The sequence below is a fragment of the Oncorhynchus gorbuscha genome, linkage group LG08 (assembly GCF_021184085.1).
Source record: "Oncorhynchus gorbuscha isolate QuinsamMale2020 ecotype Even-year linkage group LG08, OgorEven_v1.0, whole genome shotgun sequence".
Lineage (NCBI taxonomy): Eukaryota > Metazoa > Chordata > Actinopteri > Salmoniformes > Salmonidae > Oncorhynchus > Oncorhynchus gorbuscha.
The window spans coordinates 9,390,694-9,412,360 of NC_060180.1; the positions used below are offsets into that span (position 1 = coordinate 9,390,694).

Below are 21,667 nucleotides of genomic sequence, written 5' to 3' on the forward strand. Positions count from 1 at the left end.
TGTCTTTGTGTGGAAATGCCTGTAAACCGGAGCCTTTTCTCCACAACCATCCACTAACATGCACCCAGACTCCTTAGCCCACCGCAGTAAGTCTTGGATTCCGACAGGAATGCAGCCAGGATCCCAAAGCCTCAAGTGTCTGGCTGCGGTCTACCTTTTTGCCTGCAACTGTCTCCCCATCCTTAGAACAACACCTGGGGATGGGCAATATGCTAATCACTGTACTATTAATTCAAGTCTAAGCATTAGGCAGAGCAGGTAGCTCCTTTTCTAACAGGAAACCACTTTGAAGTAGATTTTTTTGCCACTAGAAAATGTTTGACTTTCTGGCCTAACAAGAAACGGCAGTGTTTACATTCACATCTGTTTCAATGAAGGTCACATGAAAGCAGGTTGCCATGCCAGCTATTGATTTATAATGAAACCATTGATAATGTCTGGGATTCAATCAAATCGCACATGGTTGACAATGCAGATTTGAAAGGCAATGTTCCCGCGTTTGCATTCACAGTAAATGCTGCCTATGTCGGCTCAATCTGAAATTACCTTAATTTCTATTGCGCAATCTGTATCGCTACAGCAATAGATTGAAAATAGCCCTAAATCCTGGCCAGTGTAGAGGATAAAAGTCCCCCCCCCCATAATTCATTTGAAAGTATTAATATCCTTAAGTGCCTTTATGAATATTTCTACTTGTTATATTTTTTTGCAGTTTCACGTTTGAAATTATTTTGTACACCTCTGGTGCTATTCGATTGTAAAGTTTCTCATTCAATATGCAGAAAGGGGCATTGGTTTGCTGCCGTTTATGCATACAACATCCAAAGTATGATGAGATGATGTAACATGTGACATAGTAAGTTATAATAGCTCTATTGAAAATATTTAAATGTTACTGTGATCTGACGATCAATTTTCAGCTTGTGGTTGTTACAAAAAAGATTAGGAAGCATTCTTAAAATGCTTTTAACTATTGTCAAAATGTTACTTAAATTTTGTGAAATATCTTGGTGAAACATGCTTCCATATAACCATTGTGAAAAGATTCAACAAAATTAATGTTCATAGAACTAGTACTGAAGCGTTACCGTATGTTTCAACATTCACTTCCAGTAAGGGATATCAACTGGGTGGCTTAGATATAGATTTGTCATTTAGCAGATGCTCTTATCCAGGGCGATTTACATTCATTTTAAAATAGTTAGGTGAGACGTCACAATCGTATAGAGTACATTTCTCCTCAAATTATTTATCAAAGTCAGTGCTAAAGTGAAAGACAGTCCAGGAGACGGCGACCTGTCACACCAAAGCGGACTATACAGTCTTACTCAAGCCCTGAACCTGGTTTCCCAAAAGCATTTTAAGGCCAAAATGCTTTTTGGAAACCAGGCCTTGGTCTGTTGAACTTTTAGTCGTCTCGTTTAATCCGCATCATGGAAACTCAGTTTTACAGCGTGATCGAAATGTAAAGACAATGTTCCCGCATTCACGGTAAACGCTGCACGTCAGCTCAGAAATGACCTTTACATTTATTTTGCGGAATGTGTAACACTTTAGCTTTACAGAATGAATAGCGCTCTTAGCCTTGCTGTCTTTAGCCTGTCAGTCTCACTAATGTTTAGCTAGCAGTGTGGCAGCAATGTTACTATATGTGCATTCTTTAAGCAGTATGGATTCCTGTTTACATATTTTTATTCATTTAATTTTTGTACAAGACAGATTGTCTAGATATCGTAAAAGTATTTGTATCATATTGTAAATTTTTTAAAAAATGCTCAAATGCATGAATTTATTTTTTAATCAAACATCTGTGGTGATTTTATCGTATGAATGACAATGTTTTATACCAATTTATTGTGAGTGTACATGTGCAAGTATTAAGTGTATGGAAAAATTAAATGAGAATACCGAATTTGTCATTTGTCCGCAAACACGTGGGTATGACTCAAGGCATTGAGCTTTTTTCAGTCTCCCAACATTCCTTACACTTTTCACTGGATTAGAGCGCCTGCTAAATGTAATTTCACTGGCAATCAAATAATTAAATGCAGTTATGAAATTGACACATTACGTGCCAAATGTGTACTACATCATGTACTGGAAGTATTTACATTCCTACATGCTATTTAGAACAGCTCAGCATACAGTCCATTCTTATGGGATGGAAAATGTTAGCAACATCCTTTCCTATAGGACCATGGGGTTATAGGTAGTTTCTGTAACTATATCCGTGGCTACTTTTCTAAATCCTCCATTTTGCCTGAGAGAAAAGACATCCACAGTAATTCATCTAAGCTTTATTGTAATTGTTTCTATTTCACAATGCATTCCACAAACAGTTCTCATATGAGTTCATTACAATTGTATGAAGTATCATTCACAATTACTTGCATAAACAATGCTTGAAGTTTCCATGTTACATAATTTTGCAGCTTTAGATATTGGGTCCACAGATAGTATGTCCATTTTTTTTTGTCTTAAGTTGTTTGTAAACGTGTTCTTCCAGAGTTTAAATAGGCAGCTGCATGAGGTGAAATGATCATTAATGTTCTAAATGTTTCTAGCTAGAAATACTCAGAAGCATGAAGTGCTATGGATTATCGCCCTGCTGGCATTAAAGACCATCGTCAAGCACAATGACACGTCAACACCTTGTGTCAAGTACACTCAATAGCCACTGAAGAGAGCTAGAAGCTTTGAAACTACAGTCTATCAATAAAACAGTCAAATCACAAACACCACTAACTTAATCATACCAAATAACGACAGGTATTCAGGATTCCACAAAGGTACCAATTAACCCTCCCTCATTACAAAAAAGACAATGCAATTCCAATTTTCTGAACACTGCATCAAGGGAGAGAACAAATGAACCAGCTCATGGAACACAATTTTATCTCAAAACGCATCACTGGTCAGGTCCAAGTGCAAGATTAAAATAATAAGCCTTTTTTCTTTCTTCATATTTCACACAAACTAGCATTTTAAGCCAGATAGATCAGCATGTTCAATTTAGTTCATCAAAAGTTGAACACTTTTGAGCTGGTGAATAATATATATTTTAAAAAACATAACCCAGGGAACAAGGAATTATGAACTGAAAATAGCAGTTATGCAGGGGTGCATGCCCCCCCCCGCCGAGTGCCCTCCACCCTCTCATAGGGAGTCTCAGGGACTGGCTCATTCTCTTTACTTTACTCTGCCTTCACACGCTTCAGTCCTGGGACTTTGGACTGCACCCTGAAAGTGAAAGGCAGCACAGCTTTAGTCACAGACGATGTTAATATGCAGCTTAAAAAAAGCTCCAAAAAGAAAGCTCTTTCTGAGTAAAAACTTAAGAAAACACTTCAATTGAATATAGCCTACTTATTATGTAGGCAGGAGTGCAGCTACGTAAAAACCAAATAAGGTACGACAGTCACAAATACACAATACCAATGTGGGGAAGAAAAATAAATAAAGTAATTATAAAACATCCAGCCAAAGGTTCATAGAAGATATTTCAAGTGTTCAGGTAATTATATTCTGGTTTTGAATTAATTGAATATAAGGGGTGGGGTTATACCTTTTGATAAAATGTGCATGTAAACACTGTTTGGATAACTTCGGTCAGGTGGAACACTTGTACACCTTTCATTTTTGTCTACAATAGAATTCTTGCAGAACCTATTAACAGTAAAATGATGCAATATACACTGCTCAAAAAAATAAAGGGAACACTAAAATAACACATCCTACATCTGAATGAATGAAATATTCTTATTAAATACGTTTTTCTTTACATAGTTGAATGTGCTGACAACAAAATCACACAAAAATTATCAATGGAAATCAAATTTATGGATTTGGAGTAACACTAAATTAAAGTGGAAAACTACACTACAGGCTGATCCAACTTTGATGTAATGTCCTTAAAACATTACAATATGAGGCTCAGTAGTGTATGTGTGGCCTCCACGTGCCTGTATGACCTCCCTACAACGCCTGGGCATGCTCCTGATGAGGTGGCGGATGGTCTCCTGAGGGATCTCCTCCCAGACCTGGACTAAAGCATATGCCAACTCCTGGACAGTCTGTGGTGCAACTGTTGGTGGATGGAGCGAGACATGATGTCCCAGATGTGCTCAATTGGATACAGGTCTGGGGAACGGGCGGGCCAGTCCATAGCATCAATGCCTTCCTCTTGCAGGAACTGCTGACACACTCCAGCCACATGAGGTCTAGCATTGTCTTGCATTAGGAGGAACCCAGGGCCAACCGCACCAGCATATGGTGTCACAAGGGGTCTGAGGATCTCATCACGGTACCTAACGGCAGTCAGGCTACCTCTGGCGAGCACATGGAGGGTTGTGCGGCCCCCCAAATAAATTCCACCCCACACCATGACTGACCCACCGCCAAACCGGTCATGCTGGAGGATGTTGCAGGCAGCAGAACGTTCTCCACGGCGTCTCCAGACTGTCACATGTGCTCAGTGTGAACCTGCTTTCGTCTGTGAAGAGCACAGGGCGCCAGTGGCGAATTTGCCAATCTTGGTGTTCTCTGGCAAATGCCAAACGTCCTGCACGGTGTTGGGCTGTAAGCACAACCCCCATCTGTGGACGTCGGGCCCTCATACCACCACCCTCATGGAGTCTGTTTCTGACCGTTTGAGCAGACACATGCACATTTGTGGCATGCTGGAGGTCATTTTGCAGGGCTCTGGCAGTGCTCCTCCTTGCACAAATTGCCTATAATTTCCACCTGTTGTCTTCTCTATTTGCACAACAGCATGTGAAATTTATTGTCAGTCAGTGTTGCTTCCTAAGGAGTTACATTGTGTTGTTTAAGTGTTCCCTTTATTTTTTTGAGCAGTGTATGTCTCATGAACAAAAACGTGCACAAAATGTTGAAGTGGTATAACATGAGGCATTTCATGTCACAGATTTCTACTCTTTTCCAAAGTATTCAATAATGACCTTGTTTTATTGCCACTGAATTTCATAAAATCAAATTATTCAGATATGTAAAATAAGTGTTTTAATTTCTGTATTTTCCTGACAGAAAGACATTGGAATGCAACAAAGTGCATTCCACTGTCCCATTACTGTCATTAATAGAAAAGGCTAAAGGGCTTCAATCACATTCCTCTTCCATACACACTTTCAATACTTGAAAGGTTCATATTTGTCTGATTACATCACTGCCAAGTTATTTACATTTTGTCCTCCAGTATTAACTTACTTCACAACAACGTTTGGGCCTCAACAATTGACATGGTTATTGAAAGAAAGGATTTTTTTTGGGATACCTACTTTTCTTCATTAAGACAATGCCAAAATGTTTATTTCGTCTACTGGTATTTACTTACGTTGCAATAATGTCTTTAACCTGCTTGCTGGCCATACCCACGTAATGGTCAATCTGTACCTAAAATAAAACAAAATAAAAATAATTACAGTGAAAAGCTCAGGTATAATACTTCTGCCTCAATTGGCTATGAAGTCAATTGATCGTGGTTACTGTCGAGAGGCGCGTGGGGGGATCGTGGTTACTGTCGAGAGGCGCGTGGGGGGGGGTCGTGGTTACTGTCGAGAGGCGCGGGGGGTCGTGGTTCCTGTCGAGAGGCGCGGGGGGGGGGTCGTGGTACCTGTCGAGAGGCGCGTGGGGGGGTCGTGGTTCCTGTCGAGAGGCGCGTGGGGGGTCGTGGTTCCTGTCGAGAGGCGCGTGGGGGGTCGTGGTTCCCGTCGAGAGGCGCGTGGGGGGTCGTGGTTCCTGTCGAGAGGCGCGCGGGGGGTCGTGATTCCTGTCGAGAGGCGCGGGGGGTCGCGATTCCTGTCGAGAGGCGCGTGGGGGGTGTCGCGATTCCTGTCGAGAGGCGCGTGGGGGTGTCGCGGTTACTGTCGAGAGGCGCGTGGGGGGACGCAGTTACTATCGAGAGGCGCGTGGGGGGACGCGGTTACTGTCGAGAGGCGCGTGGGGGGGTGTCGCGGTTACTGTCGAGAGGCGCGTGGGGGGACGCGGTTACTGTCGAGAGGCGCGTGGGGGGTCGTGGTTCCTGTCGAGAGGCGCGTGGGGGGTCGTGGTTCCTGTCGAGAGGCGCGCGGGGGGTCGCGATTCCTGTCGAGAGGCGCGTGGGGGGTCGCGATTCCTGTCGAGAGGCGCGTGGGGGGTGTCGCGGTTCCTGTCGAGAGGCGCGTGGGGGTGTCGCGGTTACTGTCGAGAGGCGCGTGGGGGGGACGCGGTTACTGTCGAGAGGCGCGTGGGGGGACGCGGTTACTGTCGAGAGGCGCGTGGGGGGGGGTCGCGGTTACTGTCGAGAGCCGCGGTTCCTGTCGAGAGGCGCGTGGGGGGGTCGCGGTTCCTGTCGAGAGGCGCGTGGGGGGGTGTCGCGATTCCTGTCGAGAGGCGCGTGGGGGTGTCGCGGTTACTGTCGAGAGGCGCGTGGGGGGACGCAGTTACTGTCGAGAGGCGCGTGGGGGGACGCGGTTACTGTCGAGAGGCGCGTGGGGGGGTGTCGCGGTTACTGTCGAGAGGCGCGTGGGGGGACGCGGTTACTGTCGAGAGGCGCGTGGGGGGACGCGGTTACTGTCGAGAGGCGCGTGGGGGGACGCGGTTACTGTCGAGAGGCGCGTGGGGGGACGCGGTTACTGTCGAGAGGCGCGTGGGGGACGCGGTTACTGTCGAGAGGCGCGTGGGGGGTCGCGGTTACTGTCGAGAGCCGGGGTTCCTGTCGAGAGGCGCGTGGGGGGGGGTCGCGGTTCCTGTCGAGAGGCGCGTGGGGGGTGGGGTGTCGTGGTTACTGTCGGGAGGCGCGTGGGGGGGTGTCGTGGTTACTGTCGAGAGGCGCGTGGGGGGGTGTCGTGGTTACTGTCGAGAGGCGCGTGGGGGGTGTCGTGGTTACTGTCGCGAGGCGCGTGGGGCGGGGGTCGTGGTTACTGAGAGGCGCGTGGGGCGGGGGTCGTGGATACTGTCGAGAGGCGCGGGGGTCGTGGTTACTGTCGAGAGGCGTGGGGGGATCGTGGTTACTGTCGAGAGGCGTGGGGGGATCGTGGTTACTGTCGAGAGGCGTGGGGGGATCGTGGTTACTGTCGAGAGGTGTGGGGGGGATCGTGGTTACTGTCGAGAGGTGTGGGGGGGATCGTGGTTACTGTCGAGAGGTGTGGGTGTTCTATGATTCCTTCACATTAACTTGTTTTTTTTCATACATTTATCAGCTCATACCTTGTACTTCTCATAGACAATAGGGCAGCTAAACATTCCAACCAGACCTGGAGGGAGAAAAATAAGATAATGTTCTATAACAAGGTGGCATTATTCAACTTGGCTCTGCTGCAATCTCTAAACAGTATCTTGATGGCATGTCCCTTTATACCCAGAAGGGTGGATCAGATGCATGTCAAAGTATTTAAAAAGGAAGCTGGCGGTTATAATGGGTGTCAGACCGAAACCTGTCAGTCAACCACTGTCTCTATTCGGACTCGCATGGTATCCTGAAATAAACCCAGCTTAGGCCTGTTCTTGAGAGTATTACAGAGCTAATCACATGATACTGCTTCCCTAGGCACCATAGCAACAAAACATCATCAATGCCTTTATAAGTTATTAATTGCCATTTATAAAGCATCTTACCCAGAATAAAGAGAGTGAGTCCGTTGAACAAGGCACCAACATAGGTGAGAATCCACATCAGCACAGCAAACTGAATGGGAGAAAGAATGACAGGTTTTATTTCAGTGCGTTTAAAACACTAGGCCAATATGTAGGAGACCATTTCCCATATATTGATTAGCGAAGATAATCTATAACAATTTCCCGTAATGTAGCATATTCTTTCCTACGGCATTTACAGACACTCTGTACTTTGCAGACGTAATCCAGGATCACATGCGTCCTTATATGGTAATATGCAAGGTGGGTAGCCCCACTTTAAAAATGGACATGGTAGACAGAGCTCTTAAAATGATCAACTAAAGAAACTGTCTGAGAATCTCTGACCTGGAATCAAAACATCAACAAGCATTTATACCTTGTCCCAAATGTATAAATAAGGTCATAGTGGTGTAGCCAAAGTGGTGTAGCCAAATGTTTATTTACGACATTTGGCAAAGGTTTACTATGTCACTATTTCGCTCTGCTCACAGGGTACACTACAGAATAAATAGATGACACTTCATGAACCTTAAACCTAAATTGATGTAGCCAATGCCTCTGTTGAATAGGCAGAGGTCTAATTCACTGTACCCTCCAACAGTGCACATTTTTGTTGAAGCCCCAGACTAACATACCCAATTCAACACAGAGAGCTTGATGATTAGTTGAATCAGGTGTTCTTGTCCAGGGTTACAATAAAAATGTGTACTGTTGGGGGTACTTGAGGACCGGAGTTGGGAATCACTGCTCTAACAGAGGTCGGGCTAAGACCAAAGACACCCCCACCCACAGAGAGGGGCCAGACAGGTTGGGAGGTGGGGGCTGGAGTGGCCTTAGCAGTGGACAGGGCAAGAGTTGAACTGGAAGGTGTTGACAAGCATGTAGAAACCTCATAGCTCTCAACAGCTGCTGTCTCCCCCTTAAGACACCTACTTCAGCCTGACTGTACATGGACAAAACGAAAGGAAAGCTCAAAGCCACTCATTTTACATGTGAACGTAATCATAGATTTAAGGGCAAATGTTTTCAGCTGAAATGTCAGTAGCTATTTTCATGCAGGAGGTTGGCCTACATCCGTAAAAATCTTCAGTTGCATAAACACTCACCTTTAGGGAATCCACCAGGTCTTCAACCAGGAAGAGTCGACGCAGCTCAGTGACTGTTGTGTTGAACCGTGCCAGAACGCAGTCGCTGTACTTATGGACAGTTCCCTCTGACAGAGCCACATCTTGATCCAGGTACAGCCTGCAAGACAAACCATGAATCCAAATATGGTGCCTTAACACTAATAGCAATACGGAGAACGTAATCACAAAACATGGGTGAAGGGTCTACAATAACCTCTGTAGCCCACACAGGTTGCCAAGGAGAATATAGTTAGCCTTTTTCTGTTTGATTTCTTAAATGCAAAGCCAAGAACCAAGCTTAGTTATAACTTTCTGAGTACCAGTCATTTTGATTGTAATCTTAAACCCAGCTAATTCAAATCTTAACAAGTGGTTAGTGAGAACTCATAAGGCGGCTTTGAGCCACTGCCAGGAACGGGGATAAACTGAGTTGCAGCTCTGTGTGCGACTGAGTGGCAATGTTTACTCTCAAATAGGAGCCACATCCCTTCTCCCTTAATGGCTGAGAATATATCCACAACTGCAACCCATCAAATGAAGTGATGCTCTCTTCTCCTGAACAGCTTTCAAGTCAATGTTTTACTCCAACAGAACCATCTCTATCAATTAGCAAAGTAGCTGGATTAATGTTCAAATGGCAAATTCCTAAAACTGATGTGGTGTTTCAATTCAGTCAATTAAATGAAATTCAATTCCTGAATTGACTAAATGGAATTATCCTCAAACCCTATATAGATGCATACTCTTTGGAAACACTTCCTTGGTATATCGATCACCGTTCCATGGTCTTAGTGGTTAGAGAGTTGGGCCAGTAACCGAAAGGTTGCTAGATCGAATCCCCGAGCAGACAAGGTAAAAATCTGTCGTTCTGCCCCTGAGCAAGGCAGTTAACCCACTGTTCCCCAAAGATGTGGATGTCGACTAATGCAGCCCGCTGCACCGCTCTGATTCAGAGGGGTTGGGTTAAATGCAGAAGACACATTTCAGTTGGAGAACTGACTAGGTATCCCCCTTTCATATTCTTCTAACAGGCCCACAAGGCTGCGGTATTAGAAATGTAAGAGAGACGTCAACGTTACGCTGCTTGGCATCTTAATCTGCCCCTTGGAAGTAAGGCATGTATAATGTAATAGAATATATGGATGTTGTCTGCAATATGTCATGGTGTAAATTGAGTTGGTTATTGGTTATTCACTTGAATGGGTGCCCTTCGTCGGACTTCTGGATGGCCTGCAGGATCCCCTTGTATATCCTGAAGCAGATGGTGACTGAGAGGAGAGCCAGACCGATGTAGGAGGAGACACTGACGATGCTGCACAGTGTCAGGGAGAGCAGCAGGGAGAGGCTAGCGCCAAACACCACGCCCGAGGTCTTGACATCACGCCAGTACAGGAGCTCTACCACTGCAGGAGAGAAGGGAAAGGGTCAGATAGCTGCAGTGCATGAGCACACAAAAAAAACAGTGGGCTTCCTTTCAACACATTATGCTACGCTATATCATGGAGGTGATGTGGAGACGGGATGAATCAGAGAGAAATCTATGAAAATCTTTGCTCCTAGCCACATGTCTGGATACGTGCACTTCAATAAAAGGAAATCCTGGGTGTTTTAGTTTACTGCTGTACCAGTATAGCACTGCAGGTAATTGTCCATTCATAGGAGTTATGTTATTGGCCTAGCGCCCATTTCTGTGTGAAGATTGGGTGAAGGCTAAAATTACAGAGCTGGGGGCAGGACAGACCCATGATTGTGTTTCACCAGGGATTCCTAGCAGGTCAGTGTACAATAGTAGATGTGAAACAGACGATTTCCTACTGGCTGACGAATTTCAAAAACGTAGGCTAGCCAGCAAGCTGACATTGTTTGAGTCTGCAATGTGAAATGACTTAGCAAGCTGCCAGATTTCAAATGGCTTAACAAGTGATGAATGAGCTTATAGTTGAAAACCTAAATCACATCTGACAAGTATCTGCCAAAAAAGATGATCATATCAAGTACCAAAGCAACGACTTTTGTTGCATGAATTTGATTGAAATGATATGATCATAAAGCTGACAATTTAAAAACATTGAATGCCTAAAAACACTGCAGGACCAAGATCATAAGCAGCATCGGCAGTTTTATCCAGCCTAGGGACACACACTTGACTGTCAAAAGTCACAATGGTTCTTGAGAGGCATCAAATCAGAGGTACAAGTCAGACAATCGGTACCCTTAGCTTAAAAATGGACCACGTCGTGAGGTGCCGTTAACTTTTCATCTGCCCAAAACCCGAACTTAAAAACTAGCTGCTAGCTAGCTTAGCACGCTTGGCTACATGTATTTCCATACATAGCTAGCTAGCATATTAGCCTTAGCCGGCCGGATCCTGAATTTGCATCACCATGGCCCTATGTCTAGAATGTTGCTAGCAATATTAGCTGACGTGCAATCAATAAAAACGTGAAGGGGGGGGGGCCTTTCAGTCCGAACGTGTCTGTTTAGCTACAAATGGTAAGCATGCACTAGCATGAGGACCTAAAAATAGCCCACGCATCATCAACGGCGCTGATCTGATCCTATAAACACACCATGTTTTAATCAAGTCCTTCCGTATACATCTCCATATTCGTGTGTGTGTGTATGTATGTATGTATGTGTGTGTGTGTGTGTGTATATGTATGCATGTATGTATGTATGTATGTATGTATGTATGCATGTATGTATGTATGCATGTATGTATGCATGTATGCATGTATGCATGTATGTATGCATGTATGCATGTATGCATGTATGCATGTATGCATGTATGCATGTATGTATGTATGTATGTATGTATGTATGTATGTATGTATGTATGTATGTATGTATGTATGTATGTATGTATGTATGTATGTATGTATGCATGTATGTATGTATGTATGTATGTATGTATGTATGTATGTATGTATGTATGTATGTATGTGTGTGTGTGTATATGTATATGTATGTCTTTAATATATCCATAGGGGATATAGATACAGGGAAAATGCCAATAATCGTCGATAACACCATGTCTTTCTATCAGGCCATTGTAGCCCCCATAAAGATAAAGGTCAGTAGCGTGCCACGCACAGCTCAATTCCTTCACATCTGCCTCCCACCAAAGCATGTGTCAAGCAGTGGTTAATTAAAATGGCAATGCAATCGAATATAAATGTGATATGAAAAAAAAAATCAGCATCGTAAACAAGAGCATGACAGCACTAACCCCATTTGGCATCCATCTTGAGCCTCCTCACATTCAGCACCAGCTCAGCTGTGCGAGGCAGTTCACCTCCTGCTAGGTCGATTTGATAGAAAGACAATTGTATGCACAGCTCTGCAGCGCCTCAGCCCTTAATAATTAACCCATAATACGTTTCAATACATGACGAATGCAAATATGTGAATGAGCTTTTCTACAATTCAAGTGAAGTGTGGTAAAGCTTTGCATGAATAATCATTTGGTTTCAACACGGAATGAAAATTGGGGAGTAGGTGGTGTGGTAAATGTTACATAACTCTGCAAATGTTGACCAGTTCAAATCAACAACAACAGTGCATCTTGCAGACCTACAAAGCCAGATCAAATATAAAATTAGGAGTAACAAAGCCATATTCCAGAAAATGCAGAAACAGACCAGAGGCAGTTTGCAATTTATTTAAAGTCTTTCATACAACCATTTAAAGCTGTGGACCAATATTTAGCAACAAGTGCCTGACAGTGATTCCATGTTAGTAAGAACAGATTTTTGTAGCCCTAATGCCCCAGTTGGAACCAGTCAAACTCTAGACTCAGAATACATACACATTGGAAATCAATTCACCCTTTATCATATTCAAAGAGAAACGACAAGCCTATGCTTTGCCTGGCTACCCAGACTCCTTGCTCTGGCCTAACCTAACATGGCAGGCGTAGAAAGAAGTAGAGTGGAGTTCCCACTTCCGTTTTACAAGGGAAACAGAAGTCATGTTGAAAACACTATCCCTGAAAACCGGATGTTAGTGTAGGCTAGCTACGGCCAAAAACTACAGAGTTTCTAAACCTAGGGTGCTACATCACAAGACTTACAGGAACGGTGACTAAACAGACCAGGCCGGGGTTTGAGAAGTCGATGAAAGTGAAAAATCATTCCTTAGTTAAGTAGTTGAACATGTTATTACTCCAACCCTGTGAAAGTGACAAATGGACACATTTTCATTTTGGTTTAAAAAAAGAACTACTTAATCGCAAAGGAGTGTCTTTGGTTTGACAGACTGCACATGAGCAGTTTGGCACAAGACGACTGTTAGACCCAATGTCGTGTTTCTACACATGAGCTTTGCTAGCTAATGTCGCCATGACATCGCCGACAAGTGTGATCAAGGATTTCTATTGGAAATGCAGTTTCTGCCCATCTTCATACCGTACTGTTTTTGGCTACACCACACCCACTGGAGTCTAGATCAAAGAACCTTGTCAACCCTTCACCGAATGCGAAAACTTTTGGGGAGTCTAATTGGTCCAGAAACCAATGGGTCGGCCCAGAGCCAGAACACACGTGAGAAATGCGGCAGTTCATAAATTAGCCATTGGGTTTGATACCCAGAATGGTTGGAGACTATAGTATGTAGCGAACAACAGAGCAACATAAAAATTGTGTGAGTTGTCAGGCCACCTATGCTTGCCTAATAAAGCTACTACACTGTCATTACCTTATCCGAAAGTGGCCAAGTGCCTCTTTTATGCTTTACTGATGGTGCACAGCCAGATAGTAATTGTGAGAATGGATGACATACCATTTAGTCAAATAGAGTTGACACAGAGGCCCTTTGTTGCAATGGGTGCCGATTGCCATTCTCCATCACAGAATGATGCAAAGGCAGCAGCACATGACATCGGCTGATATGAGCACAGCCAAAACACCAGTGTGATGCTTAGGCAACCCATGTCCCAGTCTGATCTGAAAGCAGATGGCTACAGCTGGGCCTGGAAAACACTAGAAGATCTCTTCTGCCATAAGCCACATGGATCACCTGGTGCTTGCCATATAGGGCAAATGTGAATCCATTTAAAAATTGAGGCTACTGACCACTGTTTCGCACATGCTGAACAATTGACTTCTATACACCTTTCTAACGCCTCATCAGCAAACTGTAGAGCTGAAGGCTGGCCCTGCATTCAGCATGCACTTTTGTCAGAGAGGTTAGAGAGACCCCTGGGGAAGAGACTCCTGGTGCACTGGTGAGTCACCTACAGGCTGCATGGAAATCATTAGACAATGTTCTCACTTTTGCTTAACGCCCCTCCTCCCACTATGCACCTTTGGACAGACTTCCTCCAGTCAGCAAAACTCTGACCAAAGGTCATCTGCCAGCAATCATGGGGGGGAAGTATTAAGAGTGCCTCTTACCAACAATCAGTTATCTACGGACGGCTACTCATTCATAGAGTAAATTATTTGCATGATTGGATAGGACAAGCAACCAACAACCCACTCAAAACTACCAAAGTCATTACCAGTAACATCCTAATGTCCACAATACCTGCTCATTGTTTAATAACTACCACCTAAAAACAGACTACTTTCCATTTTACAAATGAAATCTGTCTATAGAACCCTGCCATCATGGCTAAATAAATAACTTGAAAAGGTTGCCGCAACAGTAAAATAAGGAAGAGGGATACCCTTGTCTTTCCACTGTGGTGGAGGCTGGGAGTCTCCGTTTTCCGTTTTTCCGTTTTCCATGATAGAGGCGCTATGTAGGTATCAGCAGGGCATTCCAGACAGCATGCGGTGTGTTGGCCTGCAGTCGGGTGGGGTGCGGGGACCGAGGTGGAAGATGGGGGGGACAACCAAACCTTCCTCCTGTGAGACTGCAGTGTTCCTTGTCTCACTCTCCCTTTCTCTGCCTGTCTCTTCCCCTCCCTCTCGCCCCTTCTCTCAGGGTGTACGACTGAGGTCAGCGGACTGTCTGCTAGCACAGAACACATCTAATGCTCTGACGCAGCAGCTATAAACTTCCCCCGCCTCCCTCCCAGAGAGATACTCTCCCTCCCCTTGTGCAAATGTTCACGTGTTTTTCCCTACCCAACACATATGACAAATCAGTGAGTAGATGACTCCACCCAGTGGTATAGTGGTGCCTGGAGAAGTAGGTATGCTCAAATTGAGCATAATAATTCCCCAAACGGCCCAGCAAAGGTGCCCTGTGTATTTCCCTTTCTTTTTTTCAGGTTCACTCTCAAATCACACTTCATAGACAAGAACGACAAATTGGATGTTCTAAATCCATAACACTCGACTAGAGGTCGACCGATTATGATTTTTTAACGCCGATACCGATTATTGGAGGATACCATTTGTATTTCATTAGCCTTTGACTATTGGATGTTCTTATAGGCACTTTAGTATTGCCAGTGTAACAGTATAGCTTCCGTCCCTCTCCTCCCTGGGCTCGAACCAGCAAGACAACGACAATTAGCTTGCGCTAACTAGCTAGCCATTTCACTTCGGTTACACGAGCCTCATCTCGGGAGTTGATAAGCTTGAAGTCATAAACAGGGCAATGATTGACGCACAATGATTGACGCACAACGAAGAGCTGCTGTCAAATCGCACAAAAGTGCTGTTTGAATGAATGTTTACACGCCTGCTTCTGCCTACCACCGCTCAGTCAGATACTTAGATATTTGTATGCTCAGTCAGATTATATGCAACGCAGGACACGCTAGATAATATAAGATAAATGTAATGCTAGCTAGCAACTTACCTTGGCTTACTGCATTCGCTTAACTCCTTGTGGAGTGCAACAAGAGAGGGGCAGGTCGTTATTGCGTTGGACTCGTTAACTGTAAGGTTGCAAGATTGGGTCCCCCGAGCTGACAAGGTGAAAATCTGTCCTTCTGCCCCTGAACAAGGCAGTTAACCCACCATTCCTAGGCAGTCATTGAAAATAAGAATGTTTTCTTAACTGACCTGCCTAGTTAAATAAAAAAGGCAAATCGGCGCCCAAAAATACAGACTTCCGATTGTTATGAAAAGTTCAAATCGGCCCCAATTAATCGGCCATTCCGATTAATCGGTCAAGCTCTAATATAGACCATTTTGTAGGTCTGAAAAAAATGTAAATCCTTTTTTTGGGAGGGTGAAGTTTCCCTTTAATTCAGTTGCACACCTAGCAAGAGACCGTTTGGCTAGAAGTGTTTCTGTACAACAATGTAGGCCTACAGTGTACATGTGATGGCAGTTAGCAAAACAAATGCACTCCCGATTGATAGAATAGATTCAACCAAAACCACTGACTAAACCTTTTCAATAGATACTGATAAGTTGAAACATCTTTATTATCTACCCTACCAGCTACCGATGTCATTCTTCTGTGAGCCACTTCATGCGACAACCAGTTGACAGCTGCGCACTCTTGCTGCCTGACAGATGATATTCTGCTGTGAGTGGCTCGCATTAACACACATTACATGACCAAATGTATGTGGACACCTGCTCTTTGAACATCTCATTCCAAAATCACCCCCCCCCTCCTTTCCTGCTGTAACAGCAGCCACTCTTTTTCGATTGTTATCCCCTATATGTTGGAACATTTCTGCGAGCACTTGCTTCTATTCAGCCACACAAGCATTAGTGAAGTCGGGCACTGATGGGGCACTGATGTTGGGCGATTATGCCTGGGTCACAGTCTGCGTTCTAATTTATGAATTGTCTTGCAGAAAAAGGAAAGGGCCTTCATCAAACTGTTGCCACAAAGTTGGAAGAATTGTCTATAATGTCATTGTATGCTGTAGCGTTAAAATTTCCCTTCACTGGAATTAAGGGGCCTAGCCCGAACCATGAAAACCAGCCCTGACCATTACTCCTCCACCAAACTTTACACTTGGCACTATGCATTCGAGGGGGTACCGTTCTCCTGGTATCCACCAAACAGATTTGTCCGTCGGACTGCGTTTCCACTGCTCCAGAGTCCAATGGCAGCAAGCTTTACACAACTCCAGCCGCCGCTTAACATTGCACATGGTGAAAGGGGGATACCTAGTCAGTTGTCCAACTGAATGCCTTCAACTGAAATGTGTCTTCCATATGTAACCCAACCCCCCTCTGAATCAGGGAGGTGCCTTGGAACAGTGGGCTAACTGCCTTGCTGAGGCAGAACAGATGTTTACCTTGTCAGCTCAGGTGATCTTAGGCTTGGGTGAGGCTGCTCGGCCATGGAAACCCACTTCATGAAGCTCCTGACGAACAGTTATTGTGCTGATGTTGCTTCCAGAGGCAGTTTGGAACTTGGTAGTGGGTGTTGCAACAGAGGACAGACTATTTTAACGCACTTCAGGCCTCGGCGGCCCCGTTGTGTGAACTTGTGTGGCCTACCACTTCGTGGCTGAGCAGTTGTTGCTCCTAGACATTTTCACTTCACAATAACAGCACTTACAGTTGACCAGGGCAGAAATTTGACACAGACTTGTTGGGTGGCATCCTATGACCGTGCCACGTTGAAAGCCACTGAGCTCTTCAGTAAGGACATTCTACTGCCAATGTTTGTCTGTGGAGTTTGCATGGCTGTGTGCTTGATTTTATACACCTGTCAGCAACGGGTGTGGCTGAAATAGACAAATCCACTAATTTGAAGGGGTGTCCACATACGTTTGTATACATAGTGTATTTCACATGCTTAGCGATTGTGTAGGCTACTTTGTGCATGATGTCTCTGTTATACATAACGGATATGGCATATACACACTAAAAACTTTTTTTTTAAATGGTATACGGCGTACACCACCCAAAGTTCTATGTAGTTACTACAAACGCATAGATTAGATAGGCAATCCCTAGACTACAGAGTGCGTACAGTCACATACTCATAAACGGCATCATATCATCAATCAGCCAAACAATTAACACATCTGGTCATCTCAATCAACCTCATCAGAAGTCAAAAATTCACATAAGAAAAATATGATTGTTGTATTAGTCCACTAGAGGGCACTGCTCATTTAATTTAAATGTCTGCCTAGGGTTACACTTAATTATCATTTAAAATTATTCATAATGCGTTGTATTTATTTAGTCTTTCAGAGAGTTGACAAACGATCACAGCTCCCCAATGTATATTCACGCTCAGCACTTGAGCTGGAGTCAATAGCAGGTACAGTACAAGGTACATTTTTCTCGAATAAGAGTGGTCGTACTGAAGAAAGAAGATGGGTGAATGATTAATCATACAGTGTGGTCGGTCACTACAGATAGATCTATGTGGATTCGAATCTCACTAACGGGGTATTGCGAATGAGATGGCAGGGGTGGTGATGTTTCAGATGGTATAGCATATCCGGTCGAACAAGGAAGAGAACACTTGCTGACCAGCTCTATTCTTCGTCGGCTGGTGTCGCAATGCAGGGAGGGAGATTCCTTGCACACTGTCTTGGGGCCTGCCAGCCTAGCTCAGTGCAATGTCACAATCAAATCTCTGTATATGTATGTGATATCGGTGCCTCGTGTGCATCACTGGGTAAATAACCAGCTAGATACAACTGAGCCATTCATTTTGTAAAGGCTAAAGGCTATTGCTTTTATATTCATTTATTTTATTATATTAATGTTATTTCAAGCAATCATGCAACAAAAATACGTACTAAAATACTATATCTGAAGGGCACTGCCCAGTGAGGTAAACCGTACTAAAACATCTAGAATTGTTTTGCTTTACCACTGCCCTTTTCACTGAGCTGTTTTTTCCATCTGGACATGGGGGCTCAAAGGCTATGAGGCCTATAAGGAGGTCTACAGTTTCAGCTTCATATCTCTGGTTATTTTCAGCAGGGCTAAAACCAGACTGCAGACAGAGGTAATCTAATTCCACAGAGCAAAAAGCTCTGGGCAAACTAAAACCACTGGGGGGTGAGCAAGACAAAGGCAGGCTTGCAAACTGCCACGCCCTGTTCCATGTGAGGTTTCCACTAGATAACACAGCCACAAAGTCAAAATTGGCTACAAAAAAATGTACCTTTTGGTCTTCATTTAAGGTTAGGTATAAGATTAAGTTAAAAAATAAAATTTTAAGTAGATCAATTGTAAAAATGGGTGTTTAGCCATAATTATAACTTTGTGGCTGTGTTAACTAGTGATTACCCATGTGAGAGGCAGTTCTTACCAGGCCCCATTGGTCAGAATGTAGATTAATCCTTATAGATCAGTTCATTTTCTGAGCAGGCGTATTAGGAAAAACATAACAAGCATTCAAATATTACTAGATGGCTGAAATGTATGATATACCTTAATGAGATATGGGATTATGCACTGCCAGGTCACTTCCTTTAAATATATTCTGTGTCATGTCAATGTCCTTTCAACTTAATCGCTTTGTAACAAAACCCCCCCCCAATTGCACATTTATATTCCATTTATGAACAGTGAAGTCATGGGAAATGAATTCTGTACTTACCACATGAAGAGGATAGATTGCAAAATACAATGAGAAGATTTAAGACACTGACATTTACTAATGGGGGGGGGGGGGGGGGGGGGGGGGGGGGGGGGAATTAACTACTGCATATGAAAACCAAGATCAAGAAACCAATCTCATGCCAACGCATGCTCAAACACAATTGTAATGGTTAATAAAAAGATGTAAAAAGGGACGAGGCGGAGAAGGGTGATGTAAAAGAAGTGAAAACTGTGCATGGGAGAAAAATGAGTTATGGGCGGGGCTAAATAACGACCAAGGAGAGTGAAATGATGACGCATCAATGCAATGGTGACGAACTTCCATGCGGAAATTACCTGCTTCTGTGCTCAGTTTGGGCATCTGAGCAGTTTTGGGGCCCTCTGTATCCTTAGCGACCATCTCTGGTTTGCGAACTGGTGAGTGGATGAGAGGGGCCTGAGACGCAGGCTCGTTGATATCATCCTTCTCCAGGTAGGCCTTACCCTCCTGGGTAAGTAGGGGGTAAGAGCTCTGACTGGGAACTTCTTCCTGAACTTCTGGCGCTACATTTGCAGACGTCACATCCTTCAGCACAAAGCTCATGTCGTCATCATCATCATCGTCATCCATACTTAGCTCTGGTGCCTTGGCAAACTTGGCACCATCAAATGCTTCTAGAAACTCATCCATCACACACCTGGTGGGCCTTTCGATGAACTCGAACTCTTCCGAGGAGACTTCAGGCTCAGAGTTCTCCTCTACTGCCTCTGGCTCTTCCACTTTCATGTCATCCTTCTCAGTCTCCACCTGGAAACTTGCAGGATTCTTGGCCATTGCCTCCAGAACAGGGGACAGAGAGTCTGCGGACGGACTCTCGGAATCAGAATCGTCAGGGGTCTTTCTAGTCTGGATATTAAGAGGCTCTAATTTATTCACTATCTTGGGTGAATCTTGACTGGAAAACATCCAATCTTTTTGTTCTATCTGGACAGGTTCTTTGCTCTGGGGTGTGGTCCCTGCCTCCTTTACAAGGTCAAAGGCACTAAAGCTTTTATCTTCAGTCTTCACTGCTAATCTTGCTTCAGTCTCCTCAGTCAGCTCCTTTAGCAGTAAAGCTTTGGAATCGAAAGCAAAGGGATTTGTGGCTGACAGAATGACAGGGACAGTGGGTGACTCAGCTATCTTCCGGACAGGAGCAGGGCTCGGCTCAGTGCTTCCTTCAGAAGAGCCAGAGTCCACTTTGTCAGGGTTCAGAGGGAAGGGCTTTAAGATATCTGGGAGAGATTGAGGTGCAGAGTCTTCACTCTCTTTTGGGGTGGTTGAGAACTGATTGAGTGGCTCCATGAGAGAGTCCGCAGCCATCTTGACAGACACGTACGTTTTTGTCTCATCATAATATGATGGTGGGCTGCCATCTTGGGAGTCTTCAGCCTGGCCATATTGGACCAGGTCTGGGGTGGGACTCTCAGATAATTTAGCTGCCATGCTGTCAGAAGTGGTATCCCCAAAATGGGAGAACCCAGCATCTGCTACAGGGGAGAAGCCTTGGAATTGATTCTTCTTCACCTCAAACATTAAGTCATCATCTGGTTGGCCAAGCATATCTGGCACATACCCAGAGGAGCCTCTGGAGGCTGAGTCCTTGGAGAACATATCCATGGAGGCCCTGGTGTTGTCTTGAGAAACTTGGGATGGAGAATCCCAGTGCTCTATTGGGGTAGAGGAGGCAGGTGCAATGTAAGATTCAGGGGTCATCGGGGGATTTTGGGGGGACCGGGAAGGTGTAGCAGACCTGACTGAGCTACAAATCTGCTCTTCAGGTGAGACAACCCCACTGTCTTCACACAGAGACTTGGGCCTTCCATCTCTCTCCAAGCAAATGTTTTGATCATGTTTACTTTGAGTGTAGGAACCAGCTTCTAACCCTTTCACGATATCCTCATCGTTCTTAATAAAACCTAATCTGGTGTTACCCTCTTCATCACAAGGCATATCCTTGGTATGTATTTTGGGAGGCTCAGTAGAAGGCCAAGAAGAGAAGCCTAATGGAGCAGACGTTGGATTTGGACTCTCTGACAAAGAGAGGTCCTCCAGAGAGTCAGGAGAGTGAAGAGGAGAGAGGGGGGAGATGGGAGCAGGGGAATCACCCTTCTGCCCAAGTTCTTGAGTAGAGAGGGAAAATGCAATACATCAAGACACACTCCATTCCTTCAGTGCTAGCAAGCCATGCTGGGCAAGCCCTGCCAGCATTCTGCAGAGGTAAGGTGGTGATTCCCATCAGATAAATCTCAGAGGTTATGTCTGGCATGCTAAAAGACGCAAAACCAGTTATGAACATATTATTTTCTAAGACAACCCTGTGTAATGTGTCAATTTAGTCACTTAACATGGGCGGAATCAATGAGGGGAATCATCACTTATAAACCTCATGAATTTGTAACTATAAAGTGAGTTTCTTCTGTCATATCTACAGTAAGTGGACTTTGGTCACA

General features: G+C 44.5%; 2 protein-coding genes across 12 annotated transcripts in view; one reads left to right on the forward strand and one right to left on the reverse strand.

Moving 5' to 3' along the window:
* The window catches only part of LOC124041170 (echinoderm microtubule-associated protein-like 6), a 112,550-nt gene extending 110,260 nt beyond the window's left edge, over positions 1-2,290 (forward strand). For all 5 annotated transcript variants that reach the window (XM_046358422.1, XM_046358421.1, XM_046358423.1 and 2 more), the window contains one exon: positions 1-2,290. In XM_046358422.1, coding sequence (XP_046214378.1) covers positions 1-25 — 25 coding nt within the window. In that variant the 3' untranslated portion in view covers positions 26-2,290.
* The window catches only part of LOC124041171 (reticulon-1-A-like), a 27,212-nt gene continuing 7,826 nt past the window's right edge, over positions 2,282-21,667 (reverse strand). For 4 of the 7 annotated variants that reach the window (XM_046358429.1, XM_046358430.1, XM_046358428.1 and 1 more), the window contains 6 exons: positions 9,955-10,162; positions 8,739-8,877; positions 7,612-7,681; positions 7,204-7,250; positions 5,351-5,409; positions 2,282-3,240 (listed from right to left, as the gene is read on the reverse strand). In XM_046358429.1, the coding sequence (XP_046214385.1) occupies positions 3,195-3,240; positions 5,351-5,409; positions 7,204-7,250; positions 7,612-7,681; positions 8,739-8,877; positions 9,955-10,162 (569 nt within the window). In that variant the 3' untranslated portion in view covers positions 2,282-3,194. Of the gene's footprint in view, positions 3,241-5,350; positions 5,410-7,203; positions 7,251-7,611; positions 7,682-8,738; positions 8,878-9,954; positions 10,163-14,427; positions 14,727-19,531; positions 21,338-21,667 lie in introns of those variants that run through there. The other 3 variants (XM_046358427.1, XM_046358426.1, XM_046358432.1) reach the window with 2 other exon arrangements.